The 25,591-nt window shown below is 40.6% G+C and overlaps 1 protein-coding gene across 1 annotated transcript in view; it reads right to left on the bottom strand.

The window, feature by feature from the left end:
• The window catches only part of Psmd1 (proteasome 26S subunit, non-ATPase 1), a 78,348-nt gene extending 53,246 nt beyond the window's left edge, over positions 1 to 25,102 (bottom strand). The window contains exons 1-13 of the mRNA XM_051154227.1: positions 24,934 to 25,102; positions 20,909 to 20,952; positions 19,910 to 19,983; positions 19,582 to 19,751; positions 16,270 to 16,475; positions 13,450 to 13,593; positions 10,929 to 11,155; positions 7,711 to 7,771; positions 6,708 to 6,836; positions 4,929 to 5,017; positions 4,028 to 4,106; positions 3,163 to 3,336; positions 1,042 to 1,153 (exon numbers count right to left, since the gene is read on the bottom strand). Of these exons, the coding sequence (XP_051010184.1) occupies positions 1,042 to 1,153; positions 3,163 to 3,336; positions 4,028 to 4,106; positions 4,929 to 5,017; positions 6,708 to 6,836; positions 7,711 to 7,771; positions 10,929 to 11,155; positions 13,450 to 13,593; positions 16,270 to 16,475; positions 19,582 to 19,751; positions 19,910 to 19,983; positions 20,909 to 20,952; positions 24,934 to 24,949 (1,525 nt within the window). The 5' untranslated portion in view covers positions 24,950 to 25,102. The remainder of the gene's footprint in view (positions 1 to 1,041; positions 1,154 to 3,162; positions 3,337 to 4,027; positions 4,107 to 4,928; positions 5,018 to 6,707; positions 6,837 to 7,710; positions 7,772 to 10,928; positions 11,156 to 13,449; positions 13,594 to 16,269; positions 16,476 to 19,581; positions 19,752 to 19,909; positions 19,984 to 20,908; positions 20,953 to 24,933) is intronic.
• Between the last annotated feature and the right edge of the window lie 489 nt (positions 25,103 to 25,591).

Raw genomic sequence — 25,591 nt, 5'->3', positions numbered from 1 at the left:
ATTATTTACATGTACCTGTGTGTGTCTGTATATATGCGCATGTCCAAGAAGGTCAGAGGGATGTTGGATACCCTGGAGCTGGTATTATAGGCAATTTGAACTGACTGGTGTGGGTGCTGGGAACTGAACTCAGGTCCTCTGTAAGAATAATATGGGGTCTTAACTGCTGAGCCATCTCTCCCCAACAGCAATTTTAAAAAAGAGACAGAGTATGTGGAAGTACATCCATACATTTATAGCTACTTTTCTTTTAAATCTTGAGAGTATGTACCATCAAATCTTGTAATAAAGTCAAGAGACATTATGGCAACTTCGTTTTTAAAACATTATCATTATGGTGGTTTGAATTGGTACAGCCCCCATAGACTTATGTGTTTGAATGCGTGGCCCATAGGGAGTGGCATTATTAGGAGGTGTGGCCTTATTGGAGGAAGTGTGCCATGGTGGGGGCAGGCTTTGAGGTCTTCTATGCTCAAGTTACATCCAGTGTGGCACCCAGTCTCCTTCTGCTGCCTGAGGATCAGTTGTAGAACTCTCAGCAACTTCTCCAGCACCATACCTGCCTGTTACCATGTTTAAACTGTAAGCCAGCTCCAGTTAAATGTTTTTCTTTATAGGAATTGATGAGGTCATGCTGGCTCTTCACAGCAATGAAACCCTAACTAACACGATCACCAAGCACCACAGAATATCCTCAGGACACAAGTAGCTCTCTTTAATAACTTCCTAAAGTTACTTTTGTCAGAGCAATCTGAATATGTCCTTTTAGAGAGGCTACATTAAGAACAAGATAAACCTGCTAAATGCAACAAATTATGCTCCCTCTTTAACAAGAGAAGCCCTGTGGACTTTAAGGACAACTCTAGCTAGCTTTCTCTATCCTCCCTACTATATGCACCATCAAATTCTGCCAACTGTAAAACTAAGAATTTTCTCATCTTGAGTTTTTCTTAGTAGACTTTAAAAAGGTAAGTAAAAAAAAAAAAAAAAATCACAAATCTATTAATCACAAATTTGTTGTTTGCAGTAACAAATGTTTACCTGTCACAGCATCATCCTGATAAAGGTTTGTTTTCAGCAAATCATATACATCCTGACGTGCAGTTCCCATTGCAGCTAAACCAAGGCCCAGGCTGCCTCCATGTCTAACAATCTAGGGCAAAAAACATTGGTTCCAATAATCCAGAACACAGTACTTAAAACTCAAGTACACTCATGTACACATGTGCACAGTATGCACCCCCCCACACCCCTATCTCGTCTCCGCTGGTTTCAAACTCAGTATGTACCTGAGGTTGGTCTTAAACTGTTTGATCCTATCTCCACTTCCCAACTGTGCAAATACATTTTGCCAGGAGATATTCAGAGGGTACCTCAGTAAGAAAGATCAGATAATCAGGAGCAATTTTAGTTATGAAGTCTGCTGGTGTAAAGAGTGATTTGAGAAGTATGTGAGAGAAAACAAAGTCAACAGAGTATACCTCCACAAATTCACATAATACTAAATAGTACTAAGAGGAAAAGTACCAGTGAAAACTTAGGCCAGGCAGGTGAAATCTGCAGGTGTTTATAGGCTAAGGAGGAGGAGGCAGTGTGGATGGAGAAGTCAAAGACTGAAGAGAAGAAATCATCTAACTAACATGTCTGTGAAGTAGGAGAAATTGGGGTCAGAGCATAAAGCTGGTCTTCATCTGAAGAAGGAGGCTTTGGCAGTCCCATGTTCAATGTCGTTTCCTCTTAAGATGACAATACTCCAGCACTGTTCTGGGACTACTCCTTCTCCACTGCTGACCTTGGTGGGACTGTCAGTGAAGAAATGCCCAACTTGTTCTAACTCAAGTGTGGGCGGCTACTGAAGCCAAGGCAAAAGATGTTCCACCTCTAGAATTGTAATGTTTGCAACCAAGAGAAATCCAAGGACGAAATGTTTCAAGTTTGTTCATCCTGATAAAAGGTCCTTGAAGACATAAGCCCCATTAGCTCCTGTTTATATGCAATGCATCACCCAGAGTTGCCTAGCTTTTAGTAAAACACCGATTCTTCAACATTTCATTAATTATAAAAGATGCTTCTATTACTAGTGTTTTGTTGTCTGCTTAGCATATGTGTCCATAAACTGTCTGAGGAAATGAGGTAAAGATGTGGGCACACCCATGAAGAACTTGAGAGGAGGCTCTTAGCCAGGATAGAGCATCTTTTTGGCTCAATTTTTTTCACTGAAGTTTGAGGCCATGATGTTCTGGTTCATGTAACTATTATCCTGATAACTTTCTGAAAGCTCACTTGAACCTGAAAGCTAAAGTCTAAATTCCCATTTCAGGATCATTTAAAGTAACAGGACTGCTTAATAAATGTTTTCAAAAGAATTACATAAAATTTTTTTTACCAATGATCAAAATAAGCAGTAATTCTGATTTGTCATTGTATATGTTACTTTAGACACCCTGCATTTCCTTTAAAATGATACAGTTAAACCGGGTGAAAAGTAAAGTTAATATGGTAATAACACTCCAAGATATTTAAGTGAGATCACTGTATATGTCTTGCTTGCTGCACTTGATCTTAAAGGACTAAGAAGCACAAGTTTAACTTCCGGAGAAAGAAAATGAACTAACCTTTAAAAGAAAGAAACAAAGAAGAAAGGGTAAAAAGGCAAGTGCGATGACTCATTTCTGTAATTTCAGCACTCAGAAGGCTGAGGTAGGAGAATGTCTGAGTAGGAGGCAGTTTGGGCTAAAGAGCAAGACCCTATCTCAAAACCAAAACCCAACCGGAAGCAGTATATACATAAACCCCAAGTTACTACAGAAAGTACTGTTTTTGTTATTTCCAAGCCCTAAGACATCTAGTCACTGAAATACTGTGCAAATATATAATTTCCTTGGTCAGTGGTTCTCAACCTTGCTAATGCTGCGACCCATTAATACAGTTCCTCGTGTTATGGTGACCCCCCAACTACAAAATTATTTTCATTACTACTTCGTAAGTGTAATGTTGCTACTGTTATGAATCATAATGTAAATATCTGATACGCAGGATGTCTGATCCACAACCTCAGTGAAAGGATTGTTTGACCCCTGAAGGGGTTGAGACCCACAGGTTGAGAACCACTGTCCTGGATTCTCAAATAATGGAAATTTTGTTTTTCAGCCTAATACTTACATCATTGCTGGCATTCTTGAGCTGATTAAGGAGATAGTCGATTATGTCACCACCATGATTGGCATGAATGAGACCCAATGCATAGAGACCTCCACCTTCCTGATAGGCTGATCCTGGAGACGTGTCCTTGGGAAGGTATGTTGCCATTAACTGCAATGCTTCCTTCTCATGACCCTGTAAATTTGAGTCACAAAGAGAGAAGAGAAAGGTGGAGGAAACTAGTATGCGGCATCTCCACAGAATGCCCACTTGCGGACTGGTAGCAGAACATGCTCTCATCCAAACAACTCCATCACTCAAACATGAGTCTTTAACAGATCTAGGTACAACCTGGTTAGAGAAAGTGTGACTAGTCTACTTTTGACTTTGTTTTACAATGTTTTCCCAAAATAACTTAAGACTATACAACATCTCAATTCAACAGTTAGAAATGGCTTAGTCTGGGCTGAAGAGATGGCTCGGAGATTAATAGCACTGACTGCTCTTCCAGAGGTCCTGAGTTCAATTCCCAGCAAGAACATGGTGGCTCACAACTATCTATAACGTGATCTGATGCCTTCTTCTAGCCTGAAGGTGTACATGCAGGTAGAACACTGTATACATAATAAACAAATCTTAAAAACAAACAAACAACAACAAAAACAAAAGCCCCATAAATGGCTTAGTCAGTTACAGGAGAAGGATTTCTACCTCTTACTAAAAAGAAGCAGACACGTATTTCAATGCCTTCTTATTTCACCCTTCCCTGTCTGAGGACTGACTTGATAACATATACCTGTTGATGAATTATACTAAACTTATGCTTCTTAGCCCCAGAAAAATGGCTTCTTCTCTGATGGCCAGTCACAATGAATAAATACATTACCTTATGGATTACACCCAAGCTGGCAGTTGCAGTAAATTTGGCCCAGTTAGTGGCTCTGGCCAACCATTCCAAGTTATCTCTGTAAGAAAAACAAGCAACTTGAACGTCATTAATCCTAACTTTCCTCCTAAGTAAGCTGTTCCCTTTTCGGAGAAATGGTCTACCACTTAGCTCAGGTTGGTTTTCAACCAGTAAGCCTCCTGCCTCAGCCTCCGAAACACTGGAATTATAGGCATGCATTAATATTCTCAAAGGTTTTTTATTGTTGTTGTTTGCCCTTCTTTAGTTTTCTGAGATAGGATTCTCTGTGTAGCACTGGCTGTCCTAGAAATCAATATATGGACCAGGCTGGCTTTGAACTCAGAGATCCTCCTGCCTCTGCCTCCCAAGTGCCCCTACCACGCAGCTCTGAAGATTCTTAAAATGCATGATATATAATTCTACTTTGAACAAAAGGAAAATCATACATTTCGTTTTTTCCTTCAAGTTACCAAGGCAACTAATAAAAGTAATTTTTACTTTAAAATAAAGATAAAACAAACTATATGTGTGTGTGTGTGTGTGTGTAATAAGCAAAACATACTTAAAATTCAAGACTAGCTGGAAATACGGTAAGAAATACTATCAATGCAGTCTTGGTTAAAAACACTAGGGGTAGGGGGCTGGAGAGACAGACAGTTCAGTGGTTAAGAGCAAGTACCCATTCTTAGAGAGAACCCAAGTTCAGTTCCCAGGACCCAAGCCAGTGGCTGGCAACCACTTGTAAGGTCAGCTCTAGAGGATCTGACACCCTCTTTTGGCTCCCAAATATAAACTACACATAACCTATCCCCAGACACACATATTAAAAATACACATATTTTAAAAATCTACCAAAGTGGAATTCTGCAAGCATACTCACCTAAGAAACTGGTCACTGGTGGTGCCGCAATGCATGAATGAGTTAGCTATTACAGTTGCTGTATGACATACAGAATTCCGTACTGCGTCCTACACAAACAAGTACAGACTTCTTTATCACTGGCAAAGTATTTATGCACACACATGCTCACATACACTCAGAAGACCTATTTTGCAGCAAAATCAGAAAACAATTGAAATGAGATTTAAAATATGAATTTTGAGACTCTTTTTGGTTTTTGGAGACAAGGTTTGAGATGTTTTTTATGTAAAGATGAAATAGCTAGGTTGTAAAAACAAGACAATTTGTGGTATTAACTATCCGATTTTTGTTTTAGTTTTATGGGACAGGGTTTCATGTAGCCCAAGCAGGCCTAAACTTGCTTGAGCTCCTGACGCTTCTGCCTACACCTCCAGTCTATGGATTCTAGGTGTATCACAACTCCTGGCTCAGTCACAGATCTGAAGTGTGAATTCACAGATCTCCTACTCCTCTCCTTCTGGACAGGCTGAACTGTTCAGACATTTCTATTTCCCTTCAGCATCTTGCCTACGGTTCCCATGGTGCTGGAGTAACTTAAGTAGCAATGCTACAACTCTCCTGGCCTGTACCTCTGGCAGCCACCAAATTATGTGGGCATCAATGTAGGAATGTGTTTATAGTGCGGAGTCTAGGAAAGCTCTCTACTCGTGAACTACATTCTAAGCCCTAACATATCTGTTTTGTCATCTGTACACATGTATTTAAGGTCTCAAAAGGCACTGTATACATGCTTAAATCAAACACTGTTTAGTCACTGAACAGTATATGGCTATAAGAAAAATAAATATCTCTGGGAAGGGATACTGAGTAAGAAATAAGAAAGATTTTTTTTAATGCTATTTATCTTTTTACATGAAAACTTTTTACTCCCAAGAAAGAGAAGTTTAGAGTATTGCAAAGAGAGCAGTGGGCATAGCAGTAACAGATGAACTACTTTCCTTGAAAATACTATGTGGTATGTGTGAGTGAGTATTCATGTGGGAGCACAGGTGTCCCCTCAGAAATCATTCCTCAGGAGCTAGCCATCTTGCTTTTTACGACAGGGTCTCTCAATGGCCTAGAATTCAACAAACAGGCTATACTGGTTGGCTAGTGAGCACCACGGATTCACCTGACTCCCCACCACTGGTATTACAAACATGTATCATCACACCCACCATTTTTTCCTGGGGACTGAACTCGTGTCTTTGTGTTTGCAAAACAAGAAAGCACTTTACCAACTGAGCTACTACTTTAGCCCTTTAGAAAATTTCTGAGCTAAATATGTAATCACATTGTTCAAAAATTGAAATTGTCAGGAGTCTGTGCCTAATGCTGATGATAGAGTAGGAGATGCAGTCATATAAACTCTATTAACATCTTGAATATGCTATCATGGTCAACTGTGAAGTGAATACATTAAAATTTAAAAAGAAATTAAAAATTAAAATTTAATTTAATTTAAAATGTATTTAAAATAAAACAAAAAAATCCACCACACTTCTGAACAAGCTCAAAAACACGGACTTAGTCCTTGTTAGTGCTCTTCCCTCCAGTAAGTGAGTTTCCACCCACTCATCTTTTCCGTGCTGGGGACTGATTCTAGGGGCACATTCACAAATGTTGAATAGATGTTCTTGAACTGAGTTCAGCCACGCGCATTGCTATTTTTACAAAAACTTTAACATTTACTTGATTATAGGAAATAAAGCCTTCAACTAGACATAAAAGAATGCTCCATTACAGAAAATTTTCTACCTTTGTGTTTTTCAGAATCATGAGGTCTGTGTTATTATTTCGTATTAGGAACTGCAGGTGTAATTCAATAGCCATTTCACCACTTAAAATTTTAATCATTTTCAGTGTCTGGTCCTTGGGCTCTGGACTCTGTCAAAACAAAAAAGAATGAAAATATTAATATTAATGAAATTCACTAAACCAACTGTATTTCATCAGTCTCAAACCAATGAAGGCAGTCACACACACTCACATGCACACACACGAATATACAACACACATGGGCTGGAGAGATGGTTCAGTGGTTAAGAGCACCTCTTGCTCTTCCATAGGTCCTGAGTTCATTCCCCACCAACCACATGGTGGCTCACAGCTATCTGTAATGTGACCTGATGCCCTCTTCTGTCCTACAGGTGTACATGTAGGCAGAGCACTGTATACATAATAATAAATAAATAAATCTTTAAAAAATATACAACATACACAAATGCATTTTCATACACACACAACCTCGTTTTCTCTTATTTTAATGACAGGATCTAGAAATTTCAACTATCATTGTTTGAAGCGGGCATAGCATCCTCTGAAACTGGAATTACAGACAGTTGTGAACCACAGTGTAGGTACTAGAATTGAACCTGGGTCTTCCGGATAAATTTTTAAAACTACATTTAATAGAAAATTCATTTTTATAAAATGACTCTGGCATCATAAAAACAAAACCTTTAAAAACTCAAGTATATATCATGTACTAAAACAATGTGCTAGTCATGGTGACACATACCTTTAATCTAATACTTGTCAGGCAGAATTTCAGTCTGATTTATTATATTGAATTCCGGCCAGTGCTATACAGTGACAGTCCCTTCCTGTCCCCCTGCTCCCACCATCACCCCTCAAAAACAAACAAGAAGAGGAGGAAGATGAAGAAGCGGCAGAGGAGGAAAGGATGAGGAAGAAGAGGAAGAGGAGGAGGAAGAAAGCGTGAAAGAATACTTTGAACAGTAACTGAATGCACGCTCACCGCATCTGGTGTTTTTCCTGCTGGTGCACTGCCTGTCTTCTCCTCCGTTTCCATTGAGTCACTAAAATGAGGAAAGCCATCGATCAACACTTCAGTAAATCTCTTCTAAACAGAAGGTGCAGGCAATTTAGTTACAGTGCAGATCTGAACTATGTCCAAATTATTCTACAAGAAAATATATTTACTTTGTGGATATTATTCAATAAGAAATAAGACTCTAACATCTCTAAGCTGGAGGAAACAGTTATTAAATTTTCTCCAAATAAACTTTAAAAAATAAACAAAAATATCTAGATTGACAAAATTCTTAATGATAAATATAGCAAAAATAGGGGACAAAAAAAAAAGTCCACCCCAAAGTAGTCAGTTTGAGATGAACCACCAGTAGTTCATCCTCACAACTTTAAAACTAAAAGGCACAATACTGTAGAGAAAACACACACTATCCTTTTGTTTGCTATCTCATAAACACAACACAAGAAAAAGAAAGTGTTCGGGAACACTGAAAATAGAAAAACAGTCTTAAATAATCCACCTTTGCAAAAGCTTAGAAAAGTTGCCGGGCGTGGTGGTGTGAGCCTTTAATCCCAACACTCAAGAGGCAGAGGCAGGTGGATCACTGTGAGTTCGAGGCCAGCCTGGTCCACAAAGCAAGTCCAGGACAGCCAAGGCTACACAGAGAAACCCTGTCTCAAAAAACCAAACCAAACAAAACAACAACAAAAAACCAAACAAAACAAAACCCAAAAAAAGAAAGAAAAAAGGAAAGTTTTAAAAAATTTAGCAAAGTTAATTTTAGTAAAATAGAAATTCAAGTAATGGACACTGTAAGCATGATGGCACATGCCTTTAATCCCAGCACTCAGGAGGCAGAGACAAGTAGAACTCTGTGAGTTTGAGGTCAGCCTCTTCTACACAATGAACAGTAGGCTAGCCAGGGCTGCATAGTGAGACTTTTTCTTAAAGGAAAAAAGAAAGAAAAGAAAGAGGAGGAGAAAAAAAAAAGAAAATGATTTAAGATTAAAAAGAGAATCAAATGGAACTAAGGATATAGCTCATTTGGTAGTGTTTACACAGTATGCATAAAGCCCTGGGTTTGATCCCTAATACTGTGGCTAAGGCCAATATCATCTCAGCACTCTGGCTAGCCTGGATACAGCTCTTGTCTCAGAACAAAACAAATTAGAATTAGAGAAAGCCAGAAATTAAAATACAACTAGCAGAAAATTACAAACGAGAAAAAAACAAAAACAATCCTTCCGGAAAAGATTAACTCACAATGACCATGACAACAAATAAACATAGAATACTTTTAAAAAGAATTCAAGCCGGGTGGTGGTTGAGAAAAATATGAGCAGGACACGTGAAAAAAAAAAAAAAAAAACCAACAACAATCCAGGTAAGCCAGGCAGTAGTGGTGGTAGTCCCAGCACTTGGGAGGCAGAGGCAGGTGGGTCACTTTGAGTTTGGGGCCAGCCTGGCCTACAAAGTGAGTCCAGGGCAGCCAAGCCTACACAGAGAAACCTTGTCTCGGAAACAAACAAACAAACAAACAAAAAACCCAAAACCCCAAAAAAACAAAAAAATCAAAAAATAAAAGGGACAGAGAAGGGAGGTGTAAAATGATCTCTATTGGTAAAGGTACAATTCTATAGAAGGATCTATTTTTAAATGTTTCTAGAGCTAAAAAGTAAATAGGTGAAAAAGAGTACCACATTCCTAGATTATGGGTAGAATATTGCCAGAGTTACAAGTTCAGTATTGTAAGATTTCAGTGAAGAGATTCCACACAATCCCAATCAGAATGCCCACAGGCTCACAGAAATGCAGCAGATCTACAAAGAAAACAACCCCCCAAACTGTGGCTCTGGGGGTTTGAGATGTATCTCAGTGGTAGAGTGTCTGTGTAGAATTTATAGGATCCCTAGCAACGAGATAAAACATCTTATATTATCTGATTTAAGTTTTAGGAATTAACAAGGTTGTACTCATACAAGGAAAGAAAAATAGAGCAATAAAAGAGAAGAGGGGGGAAAAAGACCTTCGAAGCTCCTACAGAACAGCCATTAAACTCGAAGTATTTGATGGCTCTTTCCTCCAAAACTTCCAATCATTTATAGTCCTCCCCAAAACAATACAGTCAGATACTTCACAGCAATACTATACTATCCTGGTATCTATCTATAGTAGCTTGCTTTCTATTACTGTGATAAACACCATGACCAAAAGGAAAGGGCTTATTAGGCTTAAATGTCCCAATCTTGGTCCGCCATGAGGGGAGTCAGAAAAGAAACTAATGGCTGAAATCTGGAGGCAGAACTAAAACAGAGGCCGAGGAGGAACACTGCTTACTGGCCTGTTTCTATGGTTTGCTCAGTTTGTTCTTTCATACAACCCAAGACTTGCACAGGGATAGCAATACTCACAATAGGCTGGCCCCCACCACCCACACCTGCTATTAATCAAGCCTTGCCTATAGGCAATCTGATGGAGGAAATCTTCTCAGATGACTCTAGCTGTGCCAAGTTGGCCCAAACCCTAATCAGCACACTATATAAGCCGTGCTTACCCTCCCCAATCAGTCAGTCCGTCTACTGGTCAATGTAGAGCCTACGGATATAAATGCAGAGCCTTGAAGGATACTTTCTAGACCTAGAACTTTGTTTGGAATATATGCAGGAGGCATGAACAGTTGAGAGGGAAGTAAGATCTTAGCAGGTTTCAAAACAATGACTCTTACTGCTAAATAGACAGTTTGGAAGAAAAAATGCTGGAACAGCAAAGACACAAACATTTTAAATAGCTGGTCTAAATATATATGGGGAAGCTGTATATTATAAGAGCCTAAGATATTATTTATTTGATTTTACTAGACATGTAAAACCCAAAACATTTCTTTCTAAATATTTAGCCCAGATAAATCTGAGACAACTATTTTGGCCCACCTACCCCACATATTTTATTATAATTAAGCACCCACAAGTATCTGAACTGTGGCCCTGAGCACCCAATCCTTTCTATTTTTCTCTAGAAGGATCCTCTTTGCTTGTCCTTACTTTGCCTGTCACAGTATAAAGTATAGTACTAGCATTAGACCTCACACTCTGTCGAAGCTAATGGTTAAACTTATCTACTGTTAGAATCCACTCTGTATTCTACAGAGTCCCAGATGAGTAAGGATGTACAGTTAGCTCTGATGCAGAAGAAGATACTTGTACCTGTCTTTCTCTGATGTGGGTACAGTACCCGTATTGGTAGATCCAGGCACAGAAGCAATGGGGGTACCAACAGTGCGAAGATTCTGGATTACAGATGACAAAAACTGCTGGCTAGCACTTTCATACAAATCAAAACAAATCTGATAGGCCATCAGCAGGTTGTCTTCCTTTACCAGCTTTTCTAAGATATCACTCACGGCCTGAGGATCATCTAAGAAAATTAAGCACTGAAATGGAGATAAAGAACAGGCACACAGTAAATGAAAACTTCATATGCACAGTATCAGAGCACAACAAATAGTCTTCACTTCTCTTAATCACATCCATGGCTGTCCTGAAACTCTGAGATCTACCTGCCTCTGCTTCCCAAGTGCTGGGATTAAAGGTGTGCACCATCACTGCCTGGCCTTAATTTATACCCTGTGCTCTTTAACCTGTATTTTCTCTATTGCCATAAAGTGTTAAGAATCAATCATTCAGGCTGGAGAGATGGATCAGAAGTTAAGAGTCCTGATTGCTCTTCTAGAGGTTCTGAATTCAATTCCCAGCAACCACATGGTGGCTCACAACCATCTATAATGTGATCTGATGGCCTCTTCTGGCCTGTAGGTGTATATGCAGGCAAAGCATTGTAAACATGATAATAAATAAATCTTTAAAAAAAAAGTTAGGGGAAGAATCAATCATTCATTTAGCACATACTGTACTATGCTGGAGTAGAACAAGAGTAATCAAAATTATCATTTCAAATCTCAGTTTAAATGTTGCTTCCTTATAAGTAGCAAGTTACTCAATTTCAAGAAAAAAAAACATGGTCAAAATTATTATAAATTAAGAACAGGAAATACTGGGAACAAAGTAAGTGACTAGTAAGTTATGCTTAAGTACGGCAGAGTTAATGTACTGAATGACAACAGTAAGTCATTAAAGGGAGCCGAGCGTGGTGGCACACACATTTAATCCCAGCCCTCTAAGGAGGCAGAGGCAGGTGGATTCCTGTGAGTGTGAAGCCAGCCTGGTCTACAAAATGAGTCCAGGACAACCAGGGATACACATAGAGAAATACTGTCTTGAAAAACCAAAAAACCAAAAAGGTTACTAAAATGAGTAAAACACTGAAAGAATAAAACTGTCTATAAGGAAAGAAGCTGAACCAGAAGAAAAGGACAAAGAACTATTATATATGAGCATTAAAAAAAAAAAAAAAAAAGTAACAGAACTCCAAAACCAGATAAAGTAAAGTAAAAAGAAATACAGTGTTAAACTGACTTTGGGTGACAAAAAAACAAACAAACTATCAACTTAAAATCTTGTATTGAAGCTGGGCATGGTGATTTACGCCTTTAATCCCAGCACTTGGGAGGCAGAGGCAGGCAGATCTCTATTAGTTCAAGGTCAGCCTGGTTTACAAAGCAGCTGAGGCTACATAGTGAAACTTTGTCTCAAAAATAAATAAAATAAAATAAATAAATAAATAAAAATCCTGTGTTGATTTGGAGCAATTTCAATGTGGACATTTTTCACCTGGTATTTTCTATCTCAAATTGCATTCTGAATCACTCTTTAAACGATATGTGTGTGTGTGGGGGGGGGGAAGGGTGTATGTGTGTGCACATGAGTACATTACAATGAATATGTAATAAAATGCAATGCATAAAAGTATATACAGTGTGTTAATTGCTTAAAAGTAAATCATGCATATTTCCAGTCAATGAAAGCTACACAGACAATGAGAAGAGTATAGTATATCTAAATATTCAATAAACTGGGGAAAATATCTACCATTATCTTTAGGGAAAGACCTACAATAAGAGAAGGGGGCCTGGAGAGATGGCTCAGAGGTTAAGAGCACTGACTGCTCTTCCAGAGGGCCTGAGTTCAATTCCCAGCAACCACATGGTGGTTCACAACTATCTAAAATGTGATCGGGTGCCCTTTTCAGGCCTGCAGGTGTACATGAATACAGAGCATTGTATTCATAATAATAAATGATATATTTATCATTTATATATTTATTTTATATACATTTATATATTATTTATATTTATTTATATATTTATTTTTATATTATATATAAATATATTTATATGATTTATATATTTATTATATATATTTATATATTATTATATATATTTATTATTTATATAATAAATAAATCTTTTTTAAAGAGAGAGCGATAGAAGGGGGAAATCAGGCATTATTTCATATATTTTCTATGCTACTTAAAAACTTTAAGTGGTATAGAAATTAAAAGGGATGAAATATAGCCAGTGTTTAACTGTGTTTTAAATAATGAGCCCATAGATTATATCAAACTGAATAAAAAAATACATAAAGAAAAATACATTGTAGCAAAATACTTTTAAAGTGTGTGAAATTCTATTTATCAGTAAAAGCAATATAAACCATTATCTCAACCTCACAGGATGTGTAAAGATCAACTGAAGCCATCCCAGAAAGTCAGCGTAACAAAGTGTAATGCATATGCTATAACATGGAGTAAGAAAATCAGAGTATGTACCTGACAGACATTGATGAAATCGGGTTTCTCCAAGTTCATGTAGATTTTAACCAGGACTCTCAATACTTTATTCCGAAACTGTTTATTTTGCATTAAAGACATGCAGAGTTTGAGGCTATAAGCTAGCATCCCTGGGACATCATTCTGAAAGACATAATTTAACAACATAGCATTATCTAGGTACTGAAGCATTATGTATATTTAGAAACCAAGTAGTTTAATCTGCCCCTTTCCCCCTTTTAAATCAAGACAAGGTTTCTCTGTGTAGCCCTGGTTGTTCTAGAACTCACTCTGTAGGCCAGGCTTCCCTCAATCCAGAGATCTGCTTCTGCCTCCCAAGTGCTGGGATTAAAGATATGTGCCAGCGCTACTTGGCTATGGTTTAAAACTTAGCAACACCCCCCCCCCCACCCCCGCAAAAAGAACAGAACAAAAATCAGAAAAAAACCAAAATAAATAAAGCAGTTTAGAGGTCTGTTTTTATGATGCAAGGCAACAGTCAGGAGAGTACTCTGCCCCTTTCCAGCCATCAGCTTCTGCAGAGCATCTCACTAACCTCCTCTCATCTAACCTCCTGTCATCACATTCCAAATGCTGGGGTGAAAGGCATGTACCACCCAGGTGGTTCAGACGAATTTTAAAAATAATTACCTATTTCTATTTTTTTTTTCTTAGACAGGGTTTCTTTGTGTATCCCTGGCTGTCCTGGACTCACTTTGTAGACCAGGCTGGCCTCGAACTCAGAGATTCACCTGCCTCTGCCCCTCTAAGTGCTAGTATTACAAGTGTGCACCACCATGCCCAGCATATATTTCTGTATCTTAATGAAAAAAAAATTGAAGTGAAAAACCAAGCACGGTGGTACACATCATCCCACACCTTGGGTGATGACAGAAGAATAAAGAATTCAAGTTTGAGGCCAGACTGGCCTGCGTATGACCCTATTTCAAAAAACAAAACAAAAACAAAGCAAAACCAAACAAACACACAAAAAAGGAGTGAAAATAATTTAATGCTACTGAATGGTGAATCAGGATGTCACTAAGTGAACATAGTATACTCTTTAACAGTAATACTACTATTATAAAAATCTGCCTGTCCAAATGGTGTAATTTGCAATTACCGCCTCCTACCTTGGTGCTAGAGCCCTTTGATGTGCTACCCATATTCATTCAAAGGACAGAAAGTACAACGTGACAGAGCTATCTCCAGGTGTGAGTGACTTGAGCCTCTGTTTGATACTTGTTTTGTTAAATGGACATGGTGTCAAATACCTTCTAAACGGTAATGTTTATACCATAGGTTAGTGGGGCTATCAGCCTTGGTCAGAGACGCTTCTTTGTGCAGTGGCAATAGTCAATGCAGACTTATAACCGGCCAGAATAAATGACTGCTGAGTGTTCAGCTCTAAACAGGACACTTCTGTCAAGCATTCAGGGAACACTGAGGAACAGAGAGCATATAGAACATTAGAGCTGAAAGCTGGGAGAAGTGGGGGAACTACTGGACACGGTATGACCACTGTTATCTTGAATTCAAAGCAGCTTTGGTCACCTGCACAAGATCTACACAGTCAAGCCAGTCAACATTCCAACACAGATGAGGGAAAGGCTCAGGGGACTCTGGCCCTAGCTGAGGAGCTATTGGCAAGTGATGGATGCTGGGGAAGGGAAGTCACTGTTCTTTGGGACGGTGGCCACCGGTGGCCTGCCATGCTCTGGGAGTGTGGAGATAAGCCTTTTGGAGGTCCACAGACTGATGAGAGAACCATCAGTGGCTCCTAAGACTCCTGGTACAGTCCTGATCCATTGCACACAGTGTTGATCTACTAGGGACTCCTAGCACACTGGAGTAAATTCTCAAAATGGATCTGAGGCTAGTGGGTGGTGACTGCTTTCCATGTCTTTATGGAAGTCTCCTGAAGTGACCTTGCCCCTCCCACATTTCCTCATAGCTACATCAATCTGATTGACTGCTATTGGTTTTTGAGGCTAGTATGGGAGGGTCTGTCTGACTGGCTCTTTAATCTTTTAAAGGCTTATATACTACACAGTAAAGTTAGAGCTGCAACTTTGAGTCTGGTCTCCTAAGTCTGACTCCAAGGATTCTGCGTGGGCTCTGTCACCATTCACTCCCTTCCCTAACCCCGGTTCCTGATCCCCACAATGCTCAATAGGAGGAGCCTGCACTCATGCACACACAGCAGATACTAATGCTGGTGAGGTGACTCCGTAGGAAAGAACACATGCTCAACCTCCAAGATGCACATGGAGGAAAGAAAGAACAACTGCTACTCTTTTCTGATTTCTATGCACGCGCTATGACATATGTGTGCTCCCTCACAGACATGCAAATAAATCAAAGTGCAAGGAAAGAAGAAAAGGAGGTCAAGAGATGAAAAAGGAACACTCTGGGGACATCTAGGAGTGTGAAGAGGAAGGCGGAAGTGGTTATGATCTAGATACATTGCATATATGCATAAGATTGTCAGAGAACCAATAAAAAGTATCCTAAAAAATAGTATGGCTGGGCCCAGTGGCGCATGCCTTTAATCCCAGCACTTGGGGGGCAGAGATAGGTGGATCTTTGGGCTAGCATGGTCTACAGATCAAGTTCCAGGACAGCTATGGCTACACAGAAACCCTGTCTCGAAAGAAAACCCAGCTACACAGAGAAACCCTGTCTCAAAAAAACAAAAACAAAAAAACAACAACAACAAAAAAAGAAAACCCAAACCAAATCAAACAAGAGTTTGCATTTGAACACTTGTTTTGTTGATTTCCCATCAATTCCAACCTCTCAAGTGACATTACTGCTTACAGATTCCAGTATTGTCTTCTCAAAGACATCTAGTCTCCTGGTCTCCAGCGCAATGCCCACTGCTTGCTTATACTTGTGATCATCGAGGCATCGCTGGAACATTTTGTTCACGATGCCTTCCAATCTCTGGTCAATTGGCTTTTTTTCTCCTTCAGGCAAATCTGCATTTTCCACACACTGTTTGGTATAATGATCAATGCATTTTGCTGTGGAGAAAAATAAAACAACTAGTTATTTTGTGAACTGGTCTAAACTACCAGAAAAGGACAATGTCTACATTTATAATCATGAACACTACAAATAAGTACCAAGTAATAAGTATACCTTAAAATGCTAGAACTTATACTTTCAATTAAGTCATTTTTTATGATAGTTACAACAAAAGGCTAGACATCAACACCAACAAAGCTGACATTATTCCAAACAAATTATTTTGACCAAAATTATATTAATCAACTTGATTAATTCTAAAAAGTTTGCTACAAATAGTTGCTGTTTCATTATTTAAAAAATACATACTTGTCATTACACAGAATATTTTAAAAGGCATGTAACAACTACTACCACAAAAAATTGATTATACTTCACATCTGAAACTAGGTATCCTGGGGTAAAGAGCTGTAAGCAATCATCTTTGTAGAATAATTATGCCACGGCCTCAAAAAGCAACTCCAAAGAATACCAAATACTTTTCAAGCAATGGTAGCAAATCAGAAAAAAAAAAAAAAAAAAAAAGAAAGAAAGAAAGAAAGAAAGGACAAAAAAATCTTAGAAATAACAGAAGCTGGGCAGTCGTGCTGCACATCTTTAATCCCAGCACTTGGGAGGCAGAGGCCAGCCTGGTCTACACAGTGAGTCCAGGACAGCTAAAGATACACAGAGAAACCCTATTTCAAAAACAAACAAACAAACAGAAATGATAGGAACCTATATTCCTCCAGGAGTGCCTGAAAATTCATGCAGGAGCATATATGCTCAATTTGTTTAGTGTGGGTGGGGAGGACAGAGACATACTAAAGGGTATCAATAGCACAGTGGATAAGAAACGCACATGCTGATTATACATTTTGGGAATCATGTCTTAAGCATCTAGACAAAACCAAAACAAGGCATTTCCTAAAGCTGCCTTATATGTCACCTACAGGGTAAAGGTATACACTAGTAATCCCTTCTATTCACTGGTTTGCCAGTCTTCTGCTCAAGGAGGAAAAAAGGTACTAGTTCAAGCTTCAGAAGCAGAAATAACTACAAAGAATTGTTAGCCCACTAGATGATCCATGTTAGGTGAGGCTCTGTATGGGAACAGCAGTGGACTTTTATAAACTGGCCATACTGTATTTAGGGTTCATCTAGGCAGAACCATCGAAGTTTAGGTCAGTTGATAAGAATAAAGCAGCAATCACAAAACAGACATTAAACAATGTGGATGTAGAAAATGTTGATCAAACTAAAACTCTCTGAAGGAAAATACCGTATTTTCTCCTTTTAAAGGTCTAGAAAAATAATGCAGCTACCTTCTTAATTAGCAATGTAAATATCTGCACCTACACCCCCGACAGAACTCTCTAAAACCATGATCTTAATTCTGTCATAAAAATATGTCTGAAAAGCATGCAGTCCCTGAGTTCAACTTCCAGATGAGAATTTTTCACCCCGAGACAGGGTTTCTCTCTGTCACTCTGGCTGTCTGGACTGGCTTTGTAGACCAGGCTGGTCGCGAACTCACAGAGATACGCCTGCCTCTGCCTCCCAAGAGCTGGGATAAAGGCGTGAGCCACCATGCCTGGCTTTCAAACAATTCTTAAAGCTACAAAATCTTTAACCAATAAAACCATGAACTAAAAATCCTTTCTCAGCTAGGCAGTGGTGGCACACACCTCTAATCCCAGTACTCGGGAGGCAGAGGCAGAGGCAGATGGATCTCTGAGTTCAATGCCAGCCTGGTCTACAAAGTGAGTCCAGGACAGTCAAGCCTACACAGAGAAACCCCGTCTCAAAACCAAACAAACAAAATAGCCCTTTCACTTTACAAGTCTCTGTTACAGTGACAGACTACCACACCAACGTTTCTAAAGTCAACAAATAAGTCAGACATGGTAACACATACTACGTTCTCAATACTTGAGAGGTGGAGGCAGGAGGATCAAAAGTTTGAGGATACCCTGGGCTATAGACTGAGTTCTAAAATGTACTGGGCTACATACACAGAAAAACCCATCTCTGTAAACAAACAAAAAAATGACAATAAGGGTTTTAGAGTGAGTCAATTTAGGTTTTAATTTCTTACCCTTTTATTTAATAGCCACATATCTTTTCATCTTAAAGCCCCTGTTTTTTTTCTCTCTCTCTTTTTTTTTTTTTGGTTTTTCAAGACAGGGTCTCTCTATGTTAGCACTGGCTGTCCTGGACTCACTTTGTAGACCAGGCTGGCCTCAAACTCACAGCGATCCACCTGCCTCTACCTCTCAAGTGCTGGGATTAATGGCATGCGCCACCACACCCAGCCTAAAGCCCCTGTTTTCTCATTTGTGCAACAAGGCTAGCTGCTCACAGGTCAGTTATGGAACAAATCAAGACTATGAAGAATAACTAGTGTAGCATGAAAAGTGACTAAAACACTTCCTGTATTAGCAGCAATTATATAAGAGAGTTGTGGCAGATGCTATAGTAATCTCAGCATCCAGAGAATTCTTAGTCCAGAACCAACCTGCTTTATATTGAAAACCTGTCTCAAGCAAATAAAAAGACAGTCAGAGGCCAACTTGGTCTACAAAGTGAGTCTAGGACAGCCAGGGCTACACAGGAAAACTTTGACTCGAAAACTGGGGTTGGGGGGAGGGAAGACAGTCAGACAAGACAATTATAAAAATTAGTATTGCCGGGCGTGGTGGTGCACACCTTTAATCCCAGCACTCGGGAGGCAGAGGCAGGCAGATTGCTATGAGTTCGAGGCCAGCCTGGTCTACAAAGTGAGTCCAGGACAGCCAGGCTACACAGAGAAACCCTGTCTCGAAAAACCAAACTAAACCAAACAAAAAAAATTACTATTATTTAAGTGATTACTCATAACAATCTGTCATTATTTTACCAAACTGCTCCCTTGGCCTGGAGATGACTATAACTGCTGAGATAAGCTGCACTCAGCAGGAAGGTGATGAAAAAAATGTAGCTGGTTTAACCATTAGATGACGATTATAAACTTCCATTAAACTAAATCTAGCAACATCATATTAAAGTGAATAAAAAAGCTGTATCACTAGAGCAAGAAAGACATCAACAAGATCAAAATCTTATCAGATGGAAGGTAATTACCTATAATAGTCTCCACATATTCTGAATTATCATTGACATTGAAGAGGTCGCCTGCTCCAAGAGCATAATTCAGAGACTCCTCAAAAGCCCCCAGATGATAAAATACTTTAGATGCCACCAAGGCTGCAAACTGCCGACTCCGGAAACCTTCATCTTCATATAAAACTTCTCTGGAAGAAATAAGGAAAGGTAGGCCTTGTTTAAGCTATGGTCTTCCTCAAAAACTCAAATTTTAAATACTCAAGCCACAAATTAGCAGTAGATTCCTAAATGAGTTGGTAAGCAATTCTACTTTATCCAAATTTATAGAAATGAAGTATTTTCTTACATTTTGTCTACAGACTCAGAAATTTCTGCCCAGAAATCATTGACAACTGCATTCAATTTGTGTAGTGCAAATTCCTGTAAAATAAAACAAAATTGGATTTTAAAGACTTAATATCATGTTTCCTTTAGTGTCTACCAGTCAGGTGCGGTGGTACATGCCTTTGATCTCAGCCCTCAGGAGGCAGAGGCAGAGGCAGGCAGATCTCTACAAGTTCAAGGCCAGCCTGGTCTCATGAGAGTTCCAGAACAGCCAAGGATATAAAGAAAGACCCTGTCTCAAAAAGCAAACACAAAAAGTATCCATAAATTTATGGTCAAATTCTCAGTAATATTTATTTTAAAATTTCATGTCTGTGTTTTCTTAGATTCATCCATTTTTTTTGTTGTTGTTTTCAATCAAAATAGCAAACTATGCACATAGTACTGCTTCTTATCGTGACTGCTCCCTTCTTTGAGTACACAGACTCTAGGTTGCTGGTTTACATTACGCAAGTACAGGTACTAAAGCCACTTGCAGAACATTCTTTTTTCCCACCTTTAAAAACAACGGCTTTATTATATTTACTTAGATGTATGCATGCATGTGTATGTGTCCATGTGCCACAGTGTGCTTGTGGAGGTCAAAGGACAATTTGTGGGGCTCACTTCTCTTCTACCATATGGGTTCTGGGGATCAAACTCAGGTTGTAGGCTAGGCAGCAGCTGCCTTTACCTGTTGAGCTGTCTTGCCTGCCCAATATTCCAAATTTTTGTCACATGGAAATAAATATGCAACACAGAAGAAGTAATGTTTTGTGATTACTGTTGATAATGAAACTGAAAGGTAACTCATGAGCCATTTTACTATCTATTACCCTTAAATTAATTTCTAGTATCAAAATACCGTCTTTCCTAGCTAGATTTCAATGACTGGCTACAGGCTATAAGATGGTTACTTTAAATGATAGGAAATTTAACGATATCACGAAACCGAAGAAGCTTCACAGACTTCAACTCATACCTTAAGCTGTGGCTCTTCTTCATCCAGAAGAGAAATGATTCCAGCTACAAGACAAAAGACATACCATGATTAAGAAATAGGCACATGCAGACAGACACTAACACTTGGTCAGAGCTCAACAATGGGGCTGGGGAGATGCTCAGTAGGTAAAGTGCTTCTGTACAAGCAGAGGACTGGGGGATCTCAGCACCCATGAAAAAAGAAGGCCATGATCCTAGTGCTATGGAGGGCAAGGCAGAAACAAGCAGATGTTCTATCTCAAAAAAGGTGACAGTGATAGAAGCTGCCTGCTTTCAACCCCTGACCTGAGTTACATCCCTAGCACCCACTTAAAAGGTAGGCATATTCCCAGCACAGACACACAGGAAGAAACCCAGAGCTTGCTGGCCAGCTAGTCTAGACCACTGGTGAGCTCTGAGCTCAGTGAGACTCTGTCTCAAAATGCAAAGTGTAGACAGAGGAAGACATCTGACATTATTAACCTTTGGCTTCTACATTCACTGGCACATATATGTGTGTGCACACCCAAAACACATTCACACATACACTATATGCATATATACACAAAACAGAAGACAAGGGAAAAAGTATTTTTCATGACAACTTAATTAGGATAACAACTATTTTTCTTTTTCTTCTTTTTTATTTAATTTTAATTTATGTTCATTGGTTTCAGATCTTGGAGTTACAGTCAGTTGTGAGCTGCCAACTTCAGATAGGCCAAGACCTATGTGCTTTTGAAAAACTTGTATGCAGCTGGTGAGATACTCGGTAGTTAAGAGCACCGGCTAGGGAGCCAGGCATGGTGGCGCACAACTTTAATCCCAACAGGTGGGAGACAGAGGCGGGTGGATTGATCTGAGTTTGAGGCCAGCCTGGTCTACAAAGCGAGTCCAGGACAGCCAACGCTACAGAGAAACTCTGTATTGAAAAAACCAAAACCAAAACCAAAACCAAACAACTGGCTGCTGTTGCAGAGGACCAGGGTTCAGGTCCTTATAACAGCTCACAACCATGTGTAATTCCAGTTCTGGGGGACCCGATGCCTTCTTTTGACCTCCATGGGTACCAGGCACACAGGTGGCACACATACATAATATACATAAAACACTCACATAAAATAAATAAATCTAAATAAAAATAAAAGCTTATGTCATACACTCAGCAGATAATGTCTTAAAATTGTTGACTCAAGTAATAGGAATACTTCCATATTATTTACCAATATAGAGGTATGTGCTGGAAATATTACTTGAAAGTTGAAAATGGTCAATTCAGGAAGTCAGAAGAGGATAAAGAGTAGAAAACTCCTGTTCTGAAGTGTGCCAGCATGCCTTCCTCTATTTGCTTGTGTTACATCTAATCCACTCAGATCCATGCTTCCTTCTGGGAAATAAGCACTACAGTCTTTGGCCCCATTCCCTTTCACAGTCAATCTCTTTAAAAAACAAAAAGCCCAAAATGGTAGACATTAGCCTCGTAGTCACTGCTGTTTTTAGTGACTAACATGTGTCCAGTGAGAAACTGACACACTAGAACCCTGACTCTGGCCTGGGGAGCAGATAGATCCTAAGCCAGGTCTTAAGTCAACTTGAGCTGACAGGAAATAATGTGACAAAAGGGTTGGAGCGGAAGCTAGCTGACAATTCAATGAACTTAAACGACAGCTATTAATGTATATTATGTTACCATCCAGTATTTCAGGGTAGATTCTCACAATCCTTGGTCCTGACACCACAAAGAAGACAGTGTTTCCTTATATTCCTACCAAGGTCTCTTTCAGTCTGCTCTAAAAACTCAGGGAACTCATTTCTTCATACAAGGCATACCTTTTTTTGGGGGGGGGGGCGGCTTCAAGACAGGGTTTCTCTGAACAGCCTTGGCTGTCCTGGACTCGCTTTGTTGACCTCGAACTCACAGCGATCTGCCTGCCTCTGCCTCCTGAGTGCTGGGATTACAGGTGTGCGGCACCACCGCCCGGCTAGGCGTACCTTTTTAACATCAGCCACACACTCAGTAGTGTCCTGAGAATTATGGAACAGGTGTCCTGCCCGAGACTCTAGCAAGGAGTTCACTACAACAACACCGAGGCACAGGAACACAGTCATTACAGAATTGGGAATGGAGAGGCGGCTGCCAACGGAGAGTCAAAATGTTTGAATAGAGGGATTGGGTTGAGGTGCAAATGGGAGATCGAAGATACTTTGTGAAAAGGGGACAGAACATGCAAGAACTCTTAGATAGGAAAGAAGCTGAACAAAAAGTCTAGAGTGGCCAGGCGTGGTGACACAGGCCTTTAATCCCAGCACTCGGGAGGCAGTGGCAGGTGGTTCCCTGTGAGTTTGAGGCCAGCCAGGACTACAAAGTAAATCCAGGGCAGCCAAGGCTACACAGAGAGACCCTGTGTAGCCCGCCCCCCCCAAGCAACCACCCAAAACAAAATAGAAAAGTCTAGAGTGATTAAATCTGATTTTTATTTTAAACATCATTAACCACCATTGACACATTTGAGGAGAAATGCTATACAAACTTTCCAAAGCAAATTCCAGGAACTAGAAGAATGGACTTAGAAACAGTATTGGTGGAAAAACTAGTCTTGAGGCTAGGATAATAATCCAGGCAAGAGATGATGGTGTCTTGTACCACATTCCAAATGAGGTGACTATTTACGGGTTCACTCTAACAGTATTCCATTAAGCACCCAGAGACTATGATCAGTGAAGCCAGCACTCTAAAGACTTGTGGTAATGTAGGCTGGACCTAAGCCTATATTTACAAGTGGGGGAAAAAAAAAGCATTGGGGGAAAATGCTTCCTTTGATAGGAACTAAAATCCATCTGTAATCATCTGTATCCATTGGGACAAAAGTCTAACTTAAAATACAGGCAACACTTTTTCATATGTTTGAAAATAGCCATTACAGGATGTAATGACACACACTTTTAATCAGCACACTCAGGAGGCAGAGGCAGGGGGAATCTCTGTGAGTGTGAGGCCAGCCTGGTCTACAGAGTGAGTTCCAAGGACAGCCAGGGCTACACAGAGAGACCTGCCTGAAAAAAACAAACAAACAACAAAGGAAGAGGAGGGGGAGGAGAGAGCTGTCATGTTTCCTAGCATCTCTACCAATTTGCTTAATCACCATACAGACTACTGTCTACCGATAACCTGTTTGTTCACAATCATACACTTGTAGAGCAAGTACAGAATAAAAAAGGACAACCAAGCAAGGGCATGTACGCAGCCAAGTACGAAAAAGCACCAAGGCTGGAGACAGCCTATATATAAATCAGTCTGTAGTGGAGGGGAGGGAGCTTGAAAAAACATGCCCATTTTAAAAGTTCGTCTCCACACCTTTCCATTTCAATTGCCGCTACAAGCATCTACGTATAAAACGATACAAATGTGTTGAAATAGGCTTTGTAGCCCTGAGCACGTAAACACACACAGTAAGTAAGCTGGCTCGCCCATTCAATGCTGCCTTCGCCGAATGAGCTTCTTACGTGAATACGGTGGTCCCCGAAACTAGCCGCTTCAAACCTAATTTCGGATTTCCAGGGGAAGGGATCTAAGGCCCGAGCTAGAATGCACTCAGCGTAGCACTTAGGCTGCCAGGCCAGGAGCTGCTTCACGATGCTTACGATGGCACCGGGTCTCACCCCAAACCAAAACATCGGTGGGGAATGATGGGGGGGGGGGGGGTCACTCTGCCAAGAAGCGGACAGACAGAATAAAGGAAATCACCGGGCGATCCAGCGACAGCCTAGGAACCCAGTCCGGTTCGGGCACGGGGGTGTGGCTGGAGAGGGATGCCCAGGTGGTCACCTGGTCCGATCCCTACGAACCCATGGAGCCTGCAGTGGCCCGGCCACCCTCCCAGCCCTTGACCCCAGGGTGGGCCTCGGGCAGAGGGGCCGCGCAGGCCGGCGCTTGACCCGGAGGTGCCCAGTCACCCGCCCTGACTCAGCTAAACGCCGGCGCGGCGGCGGCTCCTCCCTGGGGCGCCTGCTCCTGGCTGCACTCACCGGCTGAAGTGATCATGGTTCCGCCCTGCACTAGCTGGTCCGCTCGTCCACAGTTCTGGCCAAGCCCTGGATCTGTCAGCTCAGGGCCCGCTCGCTCTGCCGCGCCTCCAAGTTCCCGGGTGCGCTGCTCAGTCAGTCCCCTCCACAGGCCGCCGGCTCGCTTCTAGCCGAGGACCCCGCCCGCCCTAGGGCTGCCTGCATATCCGCCTGAGGCTTGGCGCAAATCCACTTCCACGCCTGCGTCTTTTGTGCAGCCGCTGCCTCTCGAGACCATGTAACAGGGAAAAATGACATTGTGTTTTATAATTCTCCGCGAGATCGGGGCTCCAGTAGGCTGGGAACAAACAGTCATTTGCACATGCCGTCAGGCTTCAAAGTAGACACCCTTGTGAAGAGAGGCGGCCCACTCATCACCCGCCATTGCTAAGAGAAAGGATGTTAGGGAAGGTGTAAGGCAGTGCTCGCAGCGCCACCTATTGCTATGGAGGTGTCACTGCAGTAATGCCCGTCAATCCAAGACTACTGGAATTGTAGCAAAGTGTTTTCTAAGGAGCTGCTTGGGGCCTGGAGAGACAGACGACTGGGTAGGTTAAATGGTCGCCGTGAAAGCATGAGGACCTGACGTTGAATTTGGATTTCTAGGGCTGGTGTGATCCGA

The sequence above is a fragment of the Acomys russatus genome, chromosome 12 (genome assembly GCF_903995435.1).
Source record: "Acomys russatus chromosome 12, mAcoRus1.1, whole genome shotgun sequence".
NCBI lineage: Eukaryota > Metazoa > Chordata > Mammalia > Rodentia > Muridae > Acomys > Acomys russatus.
Note: the sequence above shows the minus strand (reverse complement) of the source record. Positions and strands in the feature narration are given on the sequence as shown.